The 16,922-nt window shown below is 46.9% G+C and overlaps 1 protein-coding gene and 1 pseudogene across 3 annotated transcripts in view; both read right to left on the bottom strand.

Moving 5' to 3' along the window:
* The window catches only part of LOC112815174 (solute carrier family 22 member 4), a 38,389-nt gene that overhangs the window by 16,499 nt on the left and 4,968 nt on the right, over positions 1-16,922 (bottom strand). For all 3 annotated transcript variants that reach the window (XM_025860977.2, XM_073878643.1, XM_073878642.1), the window contains 2 exons: positions 10,840-10,943; positions 9,295-9,449 (listed from right to left, as the gene is read on the bottom strand). In XM_025860977.2, the coding sequence (XP_025716762.1) occupies positions 9,295-9,449; positions 10,840-10,943 (259 nt within the window). The remainder of the gene's footprint in view (positions 1-9,294; positions 9,450-10,839; positions 10,944-16,922) is intronic.
* On the bottom strand, positions 551-9,324 carry LOC141370286 (centromere protein K pseudogene; annotated as a pseudogene).

Genomic DNA, 16,922 nt, shown 5'->3' with positions numbered 1-16,922 from the left:
GCCTTCTAGAGATATGCCTGCCTCTTAGAGCTCCTGGTTGCAATGGGGGCGTCCAAGAACAAGCTCCTCTGTTGGCACAGAGCTCCTTTCCAGAATCCGCTCTTGGTCGTCTGCCCCCGGGGCAGAGATCTGGCCAATGGCAACAGCTCTTTTTGTTTGCGATCCGCCCACCGCTACAAAAGAGTAGCCCAGGAAACACAAAACAGAGCATTCAAAGGACCATTCAGCCTTGTCTTTCAGGAGATATTTTCTCAGTTGTATTTGTATGCCCTGAGCACAGGCTAAGGAATTAAGGGCTAATTCCAGAGGAGCAGTATGATTACTACAGGGTCCACATCTGCAAGGATTTTTTTTCAGTAAATACAGTACGGTACTGTAAATGTGTCTCTCTTCCTTATGGTTTTCGTTCTCTAGCTTACTTTATTTTACAAATACAGTATAGAATACATATAACATACAAAATATGTGTTCATCGACTGTGTATGTTATTGATGTATGAAAGAACGTTAGGGTTCGAAGCCGATGGCCAAGAAAGAATTCTTGAGAGGTCTTTGGTGCAAAAGGGTGGTTTTATTAAAGCACTTGGACAAGACCCATGGGCAGAAAGAGCTGCACCAGGATCATGAGGAGCGGCCCGTTATATACTTTCAAGTTGCGAGGGGGTTAGGGATAGTGTAAATCTCTAAGGAAGTGGGAAGCAAGGTTTCCAGGACCTTGAGGGGGCTAGCTATTGTTGGGAAAAGGTCATTTATTACCGTCTAATAAAACCTTAGTCACGAGACCCCGTGGGCCATATGCTTGAGGGATGATTACCAACACGTATCTTGGGGAGTTTAGAGATAAAGGAAATTTCTTTCTTTCTTTCTTTCTTTTAGATAAGAGAATTTTATTTACAGAAAGGTCATGGAGAATTAACAAAATTTTATGAACACAATTTTGTTAACAATAACTAACAATCAAGAATGGCTTAATATATAATATCACTTGGTACATAATACATACTAAAATATAGTTTTCATGCTACCCTTATCCATTAGTTTCTGTTCCAATGTTTAACAAATCTAGAAATAAGGCAGTATACATGGAACAGATTTACTACATACTTTTATTTTTTTTGAAGAATTTTTTTAAAGATTTTATTTATTTATTTGAGAGAGAGAGAGAATGAGAGATAGAGAGCACGAGAGGGAAGAGGGTCAGAAGGAGAAGCAGACTCCCCGCTGAGCAGGCAGCCCGATGTGGGACTCGATCCCGGGACTCCAGGATCATGACCTGAGCCGAAGGCAGTCGCTTAACCAACTGAGCCACCCAGGCGCCCACTACATACTTTTAAATTATGTATTCCATCTACATCAGATACTGTCAATTTAAAAACCACCTGCAAATTAAATGGCCTTTCCATTATAACTCCTAAATTGAAAGACATAAGCACCAAATGGAACTCAAAATGCATAAAATAAACTGTCATAAATTTCAAAAAGAAAAAATTACATAAGCAATATTATAAATTAACAAAGAATTTTCCAAAGAATACTGCAGAAGGTATATCAAAACTTTTATAATGATTAAGTCTAGAATATTTTTACTTGCATTCTTTTCCATCCAGCTGAACACACCAAAGCACTGAATGAATCGAAAGAACCATTTATAAATGAAAAGTAGATGGTACAGGTCATTTTATGGATAAAAGGAAGAGGGACTATGTACTTTGATTTGCAAATAACGTTCTTTATCCAAGTAAATCCTCAGTGTTTCTATTATCCTTGAATGACAAGATTCATTAAGTACTGTGTGAAAAAAGAGACCATCCTTTTACTGATGGAAGGCTTCTAATCTTACGCCCGTCGGATCTTCTGGATGTCTCAAGGCAATTCCATCATGAAGGAGCAGCTCAATATAAGGTGGCCAAAAAGAATCACTAATTTTGACATATGGATCATGTGGAACATCAAATAATCTATTTAAAAGAATCTCTAACATTTCATGCAGTGTTATCAGCTGTGCAGTTGATTCTTGAATGTTTTTCTTTTTCTTTTTCTTTTTCACATTTCCATCAGGCAGAGGAAAATGATCTTCCAGAAACTCACCCAAGGTAATCAAGAGTTTCTCCTTATATTCTTTTATATCATGCATTTTAGTTTTCAGCTCATCAAAGATTCCTGATTCAGAAAATGTCACAACCTGACGTTTCAATTCATTGTGTAGTACATTAAGAGATTCCAGTATCTGTTGTTGTTCATCTAACCACTGTTGCTCCCTTTCCAAGTCTTCCTTTAGCTTTTCATTCTTTGCATAGTAGAGAGTACCAATTCAAGATCATGTCTCAGTTTTTGGAACTCTTCCTTTCCTAATGTTACAAGAACTTCTTCATTCAGTGGAATTATTCCAGGATTTTCTTTCTGCCATTGATTGAGTTCAGCAGTCAAACATTTCGCTTGCATAATTAATAATGACAGCTGAGCATTTGAATCAGTGAGTGTCTCAGTTCCAACGAGTGATGATTTTTCTGACATTCTTCCATATCTTTCCACATTTCTTCACATTCTTTAATAAGTTCTTCTTCAGCATTTGTAACATCTTCCATAACTGTAGTACTGTCTGGATCTAGATCTTGCTGATTCACTGACATGCGCCTTGTAATAATTAGCCTTATAAGAAAAAAAGCTGTGTGACCTTGGGCAAGTCACTTAAACTGTCTGTGCCTCAGTTTCCTTATCACCACAGTGCCATGGACTTCAGGTCTTCTCGGCTGGCCCAATAAAGGAAATTTCTAAAGGAATTTTTAAATGTTAAAGTAGACTTACAGGATCGGGGGGGTGGGGGGGGGGACTTGGGCTAGGATTGTCTTTTGCCCTTAGCAAAGTACTAACATCCAGGCAGTTGAGTCCCTAGAGTAATGTCACTCTGCCTGTTTCAAGGACTTGTCAATGGGCTGTAGGTAGTAAGAAAATTTAATAATTTTTTTTCTGCCTTTGTTTCCCACATCATTATCAGTAAGGCTTCTGATCAACAGTAGGTTATATTAGTAGTTAAGTTCTGGGGGAGTCAAAAGTTGTATGTGGATTACGACTGTGTGGGTGAAGGGTGGTCAGTGCCCCAAGCCCCCATTGTTCATGGGTCAGTTATATTTGGCTAGTTTCCCATTCTCACCTCCTACTTGTTCTTTATCCCCAGCCCATTTCTTCCTCGCTCAACATAACTGAGAGGTGTGCCTCAGGGGTTTTCTCTTGAACAGCCATTTCTAAAAACCAGACTGATAGAAATAGCCAATAATGATGTGTGCTTCTCTCATTTCAGACTAGGGGCAATAGGCCTAACCACCTAGGGCACTTTTCAGCCTCTCCACTAATTTCCAAAGACAGGGCCTGACTTCTTTGAGGATCACGAGTGTTAGTTCCAAATCTTTTCTTACCTCAGTAATGACCCTCCTACCACTCCACAGGCAGACTCACCATGCCACGTTTCTAAACACTTTGGCGGTCATTATCATGATGTGGGTGGGAATGAATAGGGGGCCTTTTGTTCCTAAGCAGAGTTTCAGAAGTGAAGCAGCAGAGGATTTGGTTGCGGAAAAGAGCAAGTGCACAGGACTAAGTGAGAATCTTGTAGAGTCGTGAGGCCAAGGGGGCTCCCCCATGCTTCCATGACCCTGATAAGAGAAGAGAGAGAGGAGACACCACTGGATTTCTGGATAACCTCTGTCTCTAAGCTTGGGTCTCAGGCCAGAACAGAGTTGTTCTGACTTTGCACAGTACCCATGGGGGACAGAGAGTTTTAAATCTATCCCTCTGCCTTTCCAGGGAGCAGCAACATGGATGGCACGACCCTGAAGAGTTCCTTGTTAGCACGACTTCCTGCCCTCTGACTTTTAGACAGCCACCCCTTCTGACACATCATTATCATCTTCCCAGCTAACATCCGTTTCTCAGCAGGCACTTCGAGCCAGGTCCTAAGCTAAGTATTTACATACATGATCTCTTTGAAGCTTCACAGTAATTATGCAAGAACTAATATTACTTCTGGGGCACCTGGGGGGCACAGTCGGCTAAGCGTCTTACTCTTGGTTTTCGGCTCAGGTCGTGATCTCAGTGTCGTGAGATGGAGCCCCATGTTGGGCTCTGTGCTCACTGGGGAGTCTGCTTGAGTTTCTCCCTCTCCCTCTGCTCCTCCCCCTTGCTCTCTCTCCCTCTAAAATAAATAAATAAATCTTAAAAAAAAAAAAGAACGAATATTACTTCTGTTTTACGCATAATCAGCTGAGACTTAAAGAGTTGAAGCAAATTGCCTCAATTCACACATAGGTAGTAGGTGGGGCAGCAAGGATTTAAGCCTGATCTGTTTGAACTATGGATACCATCAGAAAAAAAATCACCTGGAGGCAAAACCTGGGCCTTATAAGCAGTCCTTCAACTGAGATTCCGAAGGGAGACGCTGAAGGGAGATGGGTCAGGACATGCCCTCCTTTCAAGAAGTGAGGATTTGCTTGTTCCCTTCCTGGGCTTGTATTTGAACCAAATGATAGCCGACCAGCTGTCTCTGAGGAACACTAGGAGAGGGGTCCTGATACCTGCAAACCTTCCATGGCCTGCAGCTGCCGAACAGATGACAGCAGTGACTTCTGGCTCTGCTGACTGGGGATGCCTGTCCTGGGCTAGTTTACCCTCCAGGTTTTGCTCCTAGTTGGTCTTGGTCTGGTTGGGCCGCGGAGTGTCTCTTGGGAGTGAACTCTGTCATCTAAGCCAGACGGCATGTCCTGATCAACAGTGTTTGCTCATTGCCTGTCACTACCACCCCAGTCAAAGTACTGTCTCCAAGAGGGAGTGACGCAGAGAGGGCTAGGCTCACTTCCACAATGATCAAGGCCCTTCTCTGGTCATCATCCCAGGAACCACTGAATCCACTCCACATTGAAGGCAGGATCTGCTCCTCCATGAATGACCAACAGAAGCCTGCAGCAGACCCCAGCAGACCCCAGCTCAAGAAATAAGAAGATGGTACAGTTGCCAGGCTATGGGATAGGATCCAGGGCCCCCCGGGTTTTGAGTAGAGAGGCCATGTGCAAAAAGGCGTCTGCAGAGAGCCTGGGCTCCTCAACACTCATTTGCTACTAAAGTGACTTTGATAAGCCCTACTTCATGGCGGTCTTTATGATGAGGACTGAGATACCATATGGAAAGAGCCTAGTAGAGTATCTGGCATTGGTAGGTGCTCAGGAAGAGCTAATTCTCTTATCCCGGTCAAACAGTTGAAATGTGCTGAATATCAGAGGAATGAAGAAAGTACAGTGCAAGACTTTGACAGGTCAAAGTCTTTTGACCAAAAGACCCAATGGAAGACAGTAGAACCTCTCTTGGCTCCCTGGAAATACTCAGAACTCTCCAAATTAACAGATATTTCCCTGCTCAGGCCTTCCTCTCTCCTCTCATGAACCTAAAGAGATCATTTTAGTTAAAAGCAACCCTTGCTATCTCTACATATATCCCAAAATGTCTTTCTTCACACAGTACAGTGCAAACAAGGGGTGCCAGTAAATGTCTGCATCCTCTTAATGTATTTATATTCCATCTCATCCCTTGAAGTCTGAGGTACCTTATAATTTGAACACAATAAGATAACGGTAACATTAAAGTAAAGTACAAAGAAAGGCAAAAGTCCTGCTTTGGAGGAATGAACAAAAAATATGCAACTGATCCCCTTGAAAAACAGTATGGCAGTTCCTTAAATGGTTAAATATAAAATTACCATATGACCCAGCACCTCCACTCCTAGGTACATATCCAAGAGACCTGAAAACACATATCCACAAAACACCTGTCCTCGAATGCTGATAGTAGCTTTATTTTTGATAGCCAAAAAGTGGGCACAACCCAGATGTCCATCAACTGATGTATGGGTGAGGAAGATGTAGTAAATCCATTCAGTGGAGTAGTGATTCACACTATAGCATGGACCAACCTTGAAAACATCAAGCGAAGGAAGTCAGTCACAAAGGCCACAGCTTGCATGTTTCCACTTATCCGAAATGTCCAGAATAGATAAAACCATAGTGGTTGCCAGGGGTTAGGAAAAGAGGAGAACCGAGAGGCACTGCTAACGGGTACTGGGTTTTCGGGGAGGTGATGGAAATGTTCTGCAGTTAGGAAGAGTTGATGGTTGTACAACTTTGTGAATATACTAATAACCACTAAACTACACATTTTAAAAGAGTGTATAGTATGGTATGCAAATTGTATCTCAATTTAAAAACACTTTAAAAATATGTGGCAGATAAAGAATGCACGATTGACAGAGTTAAATTTCAATTTTGCCCGAGTCTTCTTCTGGTAGCCAGAATTATAAAGGAGGATGCCATCAGTTACATACTTCTGGAAGGGAAGCACACATCTAGACACCAGAGGAAGCACAGTTTTAAACAGGTCAGCATGTTGGCACAAATACTGTACAGGAGGTTGATGTTAGTAGTACTAGGAAAATACTGAATTAGTGGATGGGTCAAGACAGGAAGGCAGTTAACTGTGCAAAATAAATTTGAGTAGGTAGTTACAAGGGATAAAGGTCCCTGGCATCTTACCCAGAAGGCGGTGGACAGCTTGGAGGCACTATTCCTGGGAAACAGTAGGAGACGGTGAGGAGGAGCTGGAGTACAGGCAGGGTCAGTGTCATTGGTCCTGAGTGGTCATTTCCTCCTAAACCAGCATCTTTTTGGCAGGGTCCTCACTACCAGGTGAATCCACTTTATGTTCCTTTGGCTAGCACTGTTGCTTCCCTCCCTTTTCCTGTCTCCTATGCCTCTGGCAAGCTTTACAATTTTTAAAAAGTAGAACAAGGAAAGGATCCGTTTCTGCGTCGTTTTGAGAATGAGAGTAATTCAGCTTCCCGAATTAATGGGAAGTCCCTTAAAATGAGATTATTATCACAGAGTCTTGCCAACCCTTCCCTAGAGCCAGAGGGCAAAAGAGGCCTAGACCCCAAGCTTTCGTGTATTTTACTCGGAACCCAGAATTCACTATTTTGGCCCTGGGACGCCAGAGAGCGCTGCGGCGCTGCGGAAAAGCCGGGCGCTGCCCAGCGCTCCCAGGTCGCGGCCCCCACCCCGCCCCGCCCAGCGCTCGCAAGTTATGGCCCCGCCCCAGGCCCTGACTCCAGAGTCCAAAGCGGGGGGCGGAGGGGGGGGGACGGATAGATTTTCAGTGACATTTTTAAATGCCCAAACCTGAGAACCCAACACAAAGAGTCTCACAAGTCAGCAGTTTCCTAGAGCACAGTGGAGTAAAACGACAGCCCGGGAGGCTCCGGGACCCAGGCCGTTGGGGAGCCGGTTGCACCCAGCATCCAGCTCACTGACGGCTGGCTTGTAAATCTGGGCTCTGACGGATCTTACAAGATCTTACTTTCCCCTTGGCCCTATCATTCTTCTTGGCATGAGGAGCAGGGGGGGCAGGTTGTAGTGTCAGCACCAGCGGCGCAGGAACCCCTCCCAGACGGGAGGTTCCAAGGCCCCAGAAGTATCCTGTGCCCCTGGAAAGGAAAGGTTCAATCCTTGCCATTCCGTAGAACCTGGGGGATGCCATGCCTGGCACAAACCTCTTCTGGCTTCCAATCCTAATGATGGGGTTTCTCTGATTTTCTGCCCTTCCATTTCAGTGGTCCTTTAGGTCCTCCTTAAAGGGGTCTGCCAACCTCAGGCAGAATCCTGAACAGGCCTCCTCAAAACAGTTCAGTCTCTATGTGTCTGTATGTTGGTATGTGTCCGTCCCAAGCAGAGCCACAGATTAGACTTTTGGGGTTTAGAGAGGATTACCACTAGGAAGATGGATTCTGGGAGATTTTGCCCATGAGAACAAATAGGCTCTACTCAAGAGCCCTGTGTCCTTGGGGCCATCAGGCATGAGGAGTTTGCAGTTACCATCCTAAATTCCTCTAATCCCTACTTTCTCGCACGACTGGCCTGAAGCTCTGTGTCGTCTACACAAAGGACTTTCTTTAAGAACATCTGGCTCCCCTCCTTCCCCGCAGGGAGGAGAGAGGCCACCTTCCTGTTGGGGCTGGCTAAAGAGGGTGCTAACTGCCGCACCCCTGTGGCTTCAGCATGCTCTCCCCTCCCCCCACCCCCTGCAGACACCTTGGCTCTGGTGAGGAGCTCTTCACAAATGATTAAAGGAGTGGAATGTGAGCAATCTCATGTTGGCAACCTCACAGAGAGTGCAGACCTCCTCAGCTAAGAGAACACAGCATCTCCAAGGCTAGTGAGTCATTCCAAATTCTAAAAGCAATCAGAATCCATCTTAACAGATTTAGACTTCCGAGACAGGAAGAATTGTTAGACTGACAATAAAAGGACACTATTAATAATTACACTGTGACAATAGGGACAAACTAGGCCAGCACTGAGCCAACAGGGATATACCATCACACAAGAGATTATGGGAACTGGTGTCTGCTGTCTCAGAGGTGGCCCTCATTCCCCCCATCCCCCCAGCTGGGGACGGACAGAGAGCGTGCTGGGGACGCTTGCTCCCGTGGGTGACCCCTGCTTGGAGCTCACCTCATTTCCTCCCAGGAAGCGCTCGTGAGGGGCCTGGGGGCCTCCTCATGACCTTTAACTTGTGCATCCCCTTCATGCTGCCTGATCCTCCAGAAGCAAGGCCGCAGCTAGGAGACAGGACTCCTACCAACAGAGCACGTTGTCCTGCATGCAGCTGATAGGCTCTGGGGTGCACTGTGACTCAGGGTGAGGCCGGCCCTGCCCGGTGATGGTGGACCTGGCACTGAACTCCTATCAGCACCTGCCTCCTCCACCTGTGTACTGGCCACACCAGCTGCCCTGAATCCTTCCATGGGCCATGCATGGCTGCCAGGAACACTTGCCCAGGTCCGGGCCGAAGTCCCAGCCTTTCACAACTCAGACCAAAGAGCTATCTAGGTGGTTCCTCCCCCGACACCCCAACTTTGTGCCTTTCCTAAGCCCTGGGCTCCTGAAATGTGTCTCAGTTATCGTGTGGGTGGTTCTGATCAGCTCCAGCTTCTCTTCACCACCACACTTCCGAGCCCAGCACAGAACGGGCTCCCTGTGAGCAACTGCCTTGCCCGTGACCAGATCAAAGAACCGGAGGTCACAGCCCCTCCCCGACACAGGTATATCCAAGGCTGACCCTGTTTTAGAAGCACAGCCTGGGGTTGTGGTGCTTCCTTCCGTGTGAAGAGCACTCCCTAGGCCCTCTTCAGGGGCCCCATCTTTCTGGGCCTCTCAGAGGGTTGGAAGGAGAAGCTCTGAGGGTCAGAGACCATTCCTACCTAGAATGAAGGCCACCACATAGTTGGAGATCTGGCCCATGCCAACGATGACAAATAATATGGTAAACATCTCCCAGTTGATGGAGAAAATCTGCAGGAAGCTGAAGCCAGTCTGCACAGCCATGGTTGCGAAGAGGATGCTCTTCCTGCCAAACCTGCAGAACATAGCACAACACACGGTACATGCAGGCCACAGCAGCCGTAACTCAGGGCATGTGGCAAGCCCCGAGTCATGCATCACTGTAGACTTTGTTTTATTCTGTTTTCAGAGCTGTGACAGATTTTTCTCCCTGTCTCATCCTCCTGAGCTCTTCCTTGGTGATGTCTCAGATGTCCATCGGCCCAGGGGGTGCTTTTTGAGATTCTAAAATTTCTGTAGAGGACCCATATCTCGAAAGCTCACAGCAGCTCATGCAAGGTCCCTATAGAAACCTGCTCCTAGGAACAAGCCACAGGTAGAAGCTGCCACCACATTTCTGGAAAATGGGTAAGTACAGATTGCAGAGACATCTAATATCAGCAATATGGGAATTCTGTCAGTCCAGAACAAAGATCCCCTCTGTGGCAGTGGTATTCAACCTTAGCTGCGCTTGAAATCCCCTGGTGCCAAAAAATGCTGGGGCCAGCACCCCACCTCCTGAGATTCTCATTTTCTGGGATGCAGTTTGGGTAGATTTAAACAGTTTTCCCAGGTGAGTCTAACATGCAACCAAAATTGCAAGCAAGTCCTCTATAGGAAGTGTAGCTCTATGTAGTACCCATGACATGGCAGTTGGCCTAAGACTTCATTTCACTTTCTGATAGTGACCAGTGGGTAGAATGGAGCACAGGGGTGAGCAGAACAGTCTCCTACCCCATTTTCCAAAATCAAGTCTCAGGCTGTTGGGCTTGCGGTCCCTTGGGACTTTGTAACGGGAGGAGGGACAGGCACTCCTCTGGGAAGGCTTCCTAACACTGCTATTTAGCACTTCCACCTTTCTGCTCTGGTCCCCTTAGAACATTCGGGGGCCAGAAGGGCGCTTCTCCTGGAGTTGTGGTGCTGTCTCCTCTAGAGACTCTGCATTCTAGGAGGCCCACAACCAACCTGGGTCAGCTCTGTGGCCCTGGTGTCCGGCCAGGGGCCCAACCCCCAGCAGCGATGTGGGTGCTTGCTGTCTGGCCCTTACTCTGTCTGACGGCTGTTTGTGGACAGATCCCCCATCATCTAAGAGTTAGGGGGTAGGATGGGGAGGCAGTGGCGATGTTCTTTTGAGAGGTTTGGTGCTATAAGGACCAGTTTCCAGTGGGGCCATAGCCTCCCCCCCCCGACCCTCTGCCTAAGCCCTGACAGTGCAAGGCTGGGAGAACCGAACAAAAGAGGGCTCCAGCAAAGGGTTGAGGGAACAGAAACCATGAGACATCATGGCTCCTCGTTTCACTGACTTGTTGGTATGAGGGGTCTCTCTTTCTCTGGGTAGATATACCTTCAATTCAGTCCAACCCCGAGATAGGCAGTGAATTGACAAGGGTCCCTGTTGCCCCTCTTCTCCCTCCCAGCCTCCTTACCTGTCAGACAGCTGCCCAGACACGAAGGAGCCAAGGAGCACGCCCACGAAGAACAGGGAGGAGGTGAGGGGCGTCTTCCAATCATCCTCACACACTAGACTCCACTGCCAGAGAAGACAACGTGAAGTGTGAGCCCGGCCCTCCTGGAGACCCAGCCCCAGGCCAGCGCTGAGGGAGTATTCGCATGGCAGCTGGAACAGGCTCTCTCCTCCCTGTGACAGGCTGTTGACTTGATGCTAAGAGCATAGACCTCACAGCCCTGGCGTTGGCTCCTCACTCTGCCACTTACTGGGGCAAGTCACTGTCCTCCCTGAGAGCCACCCTCCTCTTCTGAGGGAAAGGGAGAGTGATACCTCAGCTCTCTGCTTGCATCACATATTGAGAAGCTAGCTGGGGCCATGGCTGTGACTGGTGACCCCTTAGCTGTGAAGCAGTATGAGCCAAGGTACTATTTCTGCTTCAGAAGGCATCCGAGCATGGAGGGAAGGTGTTTGAAATTCCCCAGGGACAGGGCAGGAGGCCTAGTCGCTTGGTCCAGGCATAGAAGTTTCCTCTGCCTTGGTGAAAAGTGCAAGTGGTCTGTGATGGTATCTTCTGAGCAGACGTCTCCAGAAAAAAACTCTTCTCCCTGCTCTATTCATACCGTAGGCCAAGCCTAGGACCTGAATTCAGGGCCCACTGTGTGGCGGGGGTGGGGTATCTAGACCTTTCCAGTGCTCTTTATCTGCCTCCACACTCCTCCACACTCCTTCCCACCCAGCCTTCCCAGCAGGGTGGTTCCTCCTGTTGCCCAAGGCCTGTGGGTTGTGGTGGCCCTAACAAGTCCCTGCTGGTGGATCCATAAAATGAGGGCTTCAGCAAAAACTTCAGTTCTCAGCTCTTCAATTAAGTAGAGTCAGCAAAATCTCAAGGGAGGTTGCAAAAATTTCAAAGTGTGTTCAATGAGCTTTCATTATATATATATATATATATATATATATATATATATAATATATGCAGGTATATATTATATATGTATATATATAATATATATACAGGTACCAATAAATATTCTGGGGGCTGCGGATCAGGAGATTGCTGTGTGTAGCGAGATGATCCAGTCTAGAGGAAAAAGCCCCTGCCTTCTGCCCAGTCCCACCTGCACTGAGCAGTGGTGCGGTGCTGCTTCTGTAACATTCATGAAGCAATTCAGTCCTTAATCCTCACAATTTCCCTGAAATAGATTTAAAAATGAATCCGCATGTTCATATCACACCTCACTCTCGCAGAGAGAGCTGTTTGTAAGGACACAGACCAGAGAAAAGTATAAAACAAAACGCTAAGGAATGAGGGCAAACAGCACTGGGGAGGAGGGATCGCAAAATAAGTGAGCCAAGGGTAAAACTGACAACCAGTCGTCCTGCCTAGGGGCCTGCCTGCTTGCCAGGCTCCCAGGATTCTAGCAGCTCAGCGCGCACCATCCCTGTTTTATGCAAAGTGTTAAACTGTTCAGCAGAAGCTAGTTTTTCTAAGTACTCGGACCTGAGAGAAGTCTCTCCTGCATAGTTCCTTCCACAAAGGGGTCACGCCATGATGTTGAGGATAATGTCCTTGAGAAAACCCCTGTCTGAAAGACAATAACAAGATTCATGAGGCTGCCTCTCCTGACACCCACCACGCTGGCTACAGGCAGAATGCTGAAGCACAGCTCTGCAGAGGAAAAACAAAGCCGGCCAGGAACTCTGCTCTCTGCTCCTCAGACACAATCAGGATGCATCTGAGACCATGCCCGGAGTACAGTTGCTTCAACTGGGGTTCCTGAATGGGCTTCGGGAGAAAGGGCACAAACCCTCCAAAACTGTATGCCCGGATTCATGTGCCCTGCCGCACATGGGTCAGAAGGCATAGACAGGACATGCGCCTGAACTAATGGCCACACCCACTTCCAAAAATCACTGGCCAAAGTGTCAGAAAAGAGCTTGGAATCTGCACCAGCACACAGAGGTTAGCAACTGAGACTCCAAAGCCTCATAACATGTTGTTTTGCCTGTTTTGTATGAGTAAACTGAGGCTCAGGCACTCGGGCAGCTCAGTTGATTGAGCACTGGACTCTTCGTTTTGGCTCAGGTCATGATCTCAGGGTTGTGGGACTGGAGCCCTGCATCAGGCTCTGTGCTGGGCATGGAGCCTGCTTGGGATTTTCTCTCCCTCTCCCTCTGCCCCTCCCCCCCGCACTCATGTTCTCTCTCTCTCAAATAAATAAATAAATCTTAAAAAAAAAAAGAGTAAACTGAGGCTCTGAGACTAGTGATTGTCTGAAGTCATAGCAAGTACATAGGCTTGCTAGGTACCAACTCAGGCGTCAGAACTCAATCTTTACCCATATAATGCTTTGGGCAAGAACTCTAAAAGTCAGACAAATGAGCTTATTAAATACCATCCGCTACAAGGAAGATGCTAGGACTAGGGGTGAAAAACCTTTCCCACAGCCTTTAGCATTGGACAGAGCTGAGAAAATCTCACACGTGGGAGGGGTATCCATGTGTCTAAAATCCACTATCACCATTCCATCTGCAGTCAAGCAGAAAAGCTCTTTCAAAGAGAATGTGTTTTCCTTTGTGGTTTTTTTTTTGAGTATTTTCTTCTGTCAGGATTTTGCCTTAGAGTAGGATAAATAAGACTTAAAGACAGAAAGGAAAGAGGAAGACTGTCAGATGTGGAGGCAGGGATTACATGGCAAGGGTAGTGAGCAAGACTGGCTACTTAATTTGCAGGCCCAGTGCGATGTGAAAATGCAAGACCCCTCGTTCAAAAATTATGAAGAATTGGGGCACCTGGGTGGCTCAGATGGTTGGGCGTCTGCCTTCGGCTCAGGTCGTGATCCCAGGGTCCTGGGATCGAGTCCCGCATCGGGCTCCCTGCTCCTTGGGAGCCTGCTTCTCCCTCTGCCTCTCTCTCTCTCTCTCTCATGAATAAATAAATAAAATCTTAAAAAAAAAATTATGAAGAATTTCAGGACATCAATAGCAGAGCATTACAACCAAGTGTGAGGGCCTGTGTGGCTGCACAGTTTGCATTCCCATAGAGATGGCCCGGTAGTGGATCGAGCATGGTGTCTTTGGAGAACGGAGCAGGGCAAGTTCTGGAGCGGGATGCTGGGAAGGATGAGGTGTGGGCCAGCTCCCCATCGCTCCCCTGCTGGAGCCTATGCAGCCATGGCTCTATGTCCCTCTTCCTCCCTGAAGTGGGCCCCAGAAGGCCCCTATCAGCATCATGTGGCACAGGAGATAGCCATGTGAAGTCACCTATCCTAGGCCCATGTAGGGTGCTGTCCAGTTTTGGAAATCCTGCTCATACCCAACAAGGGAAGGCAGCTGACGGCATGGCTACCCATGGTTGGTTCCAAGGTTGGGCCCTCTCTTGAGGAATTATTGTGCCCAAAGAATCTTGTTGGAAAGCTGCAAAGGACCTAGGAATAGGACACAGGATTGGCAGACAAAATTCCAGCCGTAATTCATGGGACTGGAGTCTGATAAATCAGCTGCCAGCCTGAAGAAGGGCCCTTTCCTCCATGGGGTTATTCTAGTAAAGGCCAGGCCCTACCTGTGACCTGCCCCTTGGGATTTGAGGGGTGTGTCTTGGGGCCCCACTAGCCAGAGCCCAGAGAACTCCCTGTGGCTCACAATGACATTGTAGACCCAGTAGAAGACAGTCTTTTTTATAAGACAGAAGTGTCCCTTGGGTCTCTGCGTATATGTGTACACACGTACGCAAAACATCCGTGCATGTGGCTTGCTCAGAGGCTTGTGGTGGACAGTCTGGTGATGAGCTGGCTGGTATTGCTCTGCAGCTGTGCTTTCAGATCAAGTGCTAACATTTCTAAAACCTCATCCCCCCGCCCCCCCCCACACACACTGGGAGAGTGGATTGTGGGAACTAATTGGCCCCAAGCTGTGCAGAGTGGGAGCACTGGATATGCCTTCCCAGGGTTACTGTGTCTGTCTTATCCTCAGGGTCTTAGACCAACATTCCATAACACAGCAGAGGGAGCTCTTTGTGCAACAAAAATTGCACAAGGGCCACCTGGCCTTCGGCTTCGCTTTAAGAAACAAAAACCCAGGTCACAAGGTAATAGAAGACGGGAGGTCACCCTCAGCACAGAAGAGAATGCATCTCATGCCACTTAGCAGTAATAACAGAAATGATAACTATAGAATGTTGGGTGCTTACTGTGTGCCTTGTATGATCTCATGGGATCTCAAGGTTGCCACGTGAAATGGGTACTCTATCCCTATTTCACAAATGAGGAAATGAAGCAACCAGCCCAAGTTCTAGTGGATTGGTAAAAGGAATGCTTATTTATTCAACCATCATTGAGCACCTGCTCTGGGCCAGACTCTGTGTGGGGCACAAAACAGACATGGTTGCTACCTCTACAAAGCTCAAGGTCAAGCATACTTTACAGGACAGATCAGGTGTGCATATGTGCATGCATGAGCCCAGCTGTCCTGGGCGGAGCGGGCTATGTTCTAGGCCACTGTGCCCTTGCTCTCTGGCTAGAGAGGAAAAGAGGCACCCCCTCCTCATCGTTTTCCACATGGACAGAATTCTAAAACCTGAACTCATTTTAGATAACTAATGCTTGCACAAGGCTAGGTGCGTGGTGGATTCTTCACAAATTGTTGATGCATGAGTGCTGAATGCTGAACGATTAGGTGTAATGGAAAATGAGTTTGGGAAATGCGAGGTATCACATACTGTCCTTTGAAAATCACCCACGACCTTGAACTCTCCAAGTAGCCAGTCTAGCAGTTTTAGTCTTTACCAAAGCCATCGAAGGACCATAACGATAAGATCATCCCTGTGATCTCCTTAGAACTGAGACCTCCAGAAGGCAGCCTATTGTTGAATAAAGAACAGAGGTTCTTTTGGGCTCTGCCACTTTCTGGCTGTGTGACTTTAGGCACTCATCCACCTGAATCGGCCTCCTTTTTCATCTTCAAAGATGGGACAGTAAGACCCCCTCCTGGGTGGGCACCTGGGTGGCGTGGTGGCTCAGGTCATGATCCTGGGGTCCTGGGATCGAGCCTCACTTCGGGCTCCCTGATCCATGGGGAGCCTGCTTCTCCCTCTCCCTCTGCCTGCCGTTTCCCCTGCTTGTGCTCTCTCTCTGTCAAATAAATAAATAAAATCTTAAAAAAAAAAAAAGCCCCTCCTGGGGTTGTGAGCACAGGACAGGAAATATAAGTGGAGTGTTTGACACAGTGTCTAACACATTTCAGGCCTCATGAAATGGTAGTCCCCTTTCCACGGAGTTCATGCCTTTGTCCTCATAGCAAAACCATGACTTAGAACAAACAGCATGAATAAGTAAGGGAAGCAGGTTACACTTAAACCTGACCAGGCAACAGCAATTCTTAGAAATAAGAACTTCCTGGTCAAAGACAAAAAAACTGAAAAAGCTTTTGACACAAAGTGTAAACACCTTTTATAAATAGATATTAATTTCAGAGGTGATTGTGAAGGAAAAGTTAGCAATAGCCTATTTAAAAAAAATAAGTTTCTATTGTGTCATCTTACACTTTTTTTTCTTTCCAGGGGAACACTAGGGAGTAGTTAATAATAGAACACACATCCACTCCAATTTCTTTTTCATAACTTTGTTGTGACCAAGCAGACATTGACTGGCCACCGTGGTGGTAGGGCAGGCAGGGGGATGAGTAGGGAGGGGGAAGCTGGCATTTTTATTCTTTTTGTTTATAATAGCTTCATTGAAATACAATTTACATGCTCTAAAATTCACTCTTGTAATGTGTACAATTCAGTAGTTTTCAGTATATATTCTTGTAATGTGTACAATTCAGTAGTTTTCAGTGCTGATGGTTGTGCAACCATCAGCACTATCTAATTTTAGAACATTTTCAGCACCTCTGAAAGAAACCCCATACCTATGAGCAGTTCCTTCCCACTCTCTTCCCCTAGCCCCTGGCAACCACTAATATACTTGCCGTCTCTAAGGATTTGCCTATTCTGGACATTTAACAGAAGGGAACATATACAACATGTAGTATTTTGTGATTGGCTTCTTTCACTTAGCATAATGT

The sequence above is a fragment of the Callorhinus ursinus genome, unplaced genomic scaffold (assembly GCF_003265705.2).
Source record: "Callorhinus ursinus isolate GAN/ISIS: 27379988/994484 unplaced genomic scaffold, GSC_fseal_2.0 scaffold30, whole genome shotgun sequence".
Taxonomy (NCBI): Eukaryota; Metazoa; Chordata; class Mammalia; order Carnivora; family Otariidae; genus Callorhinus; species Callorhinus ursinus.
This window is presented reverse-complemented; position numbering and strand designations above follow the sequence as displayed.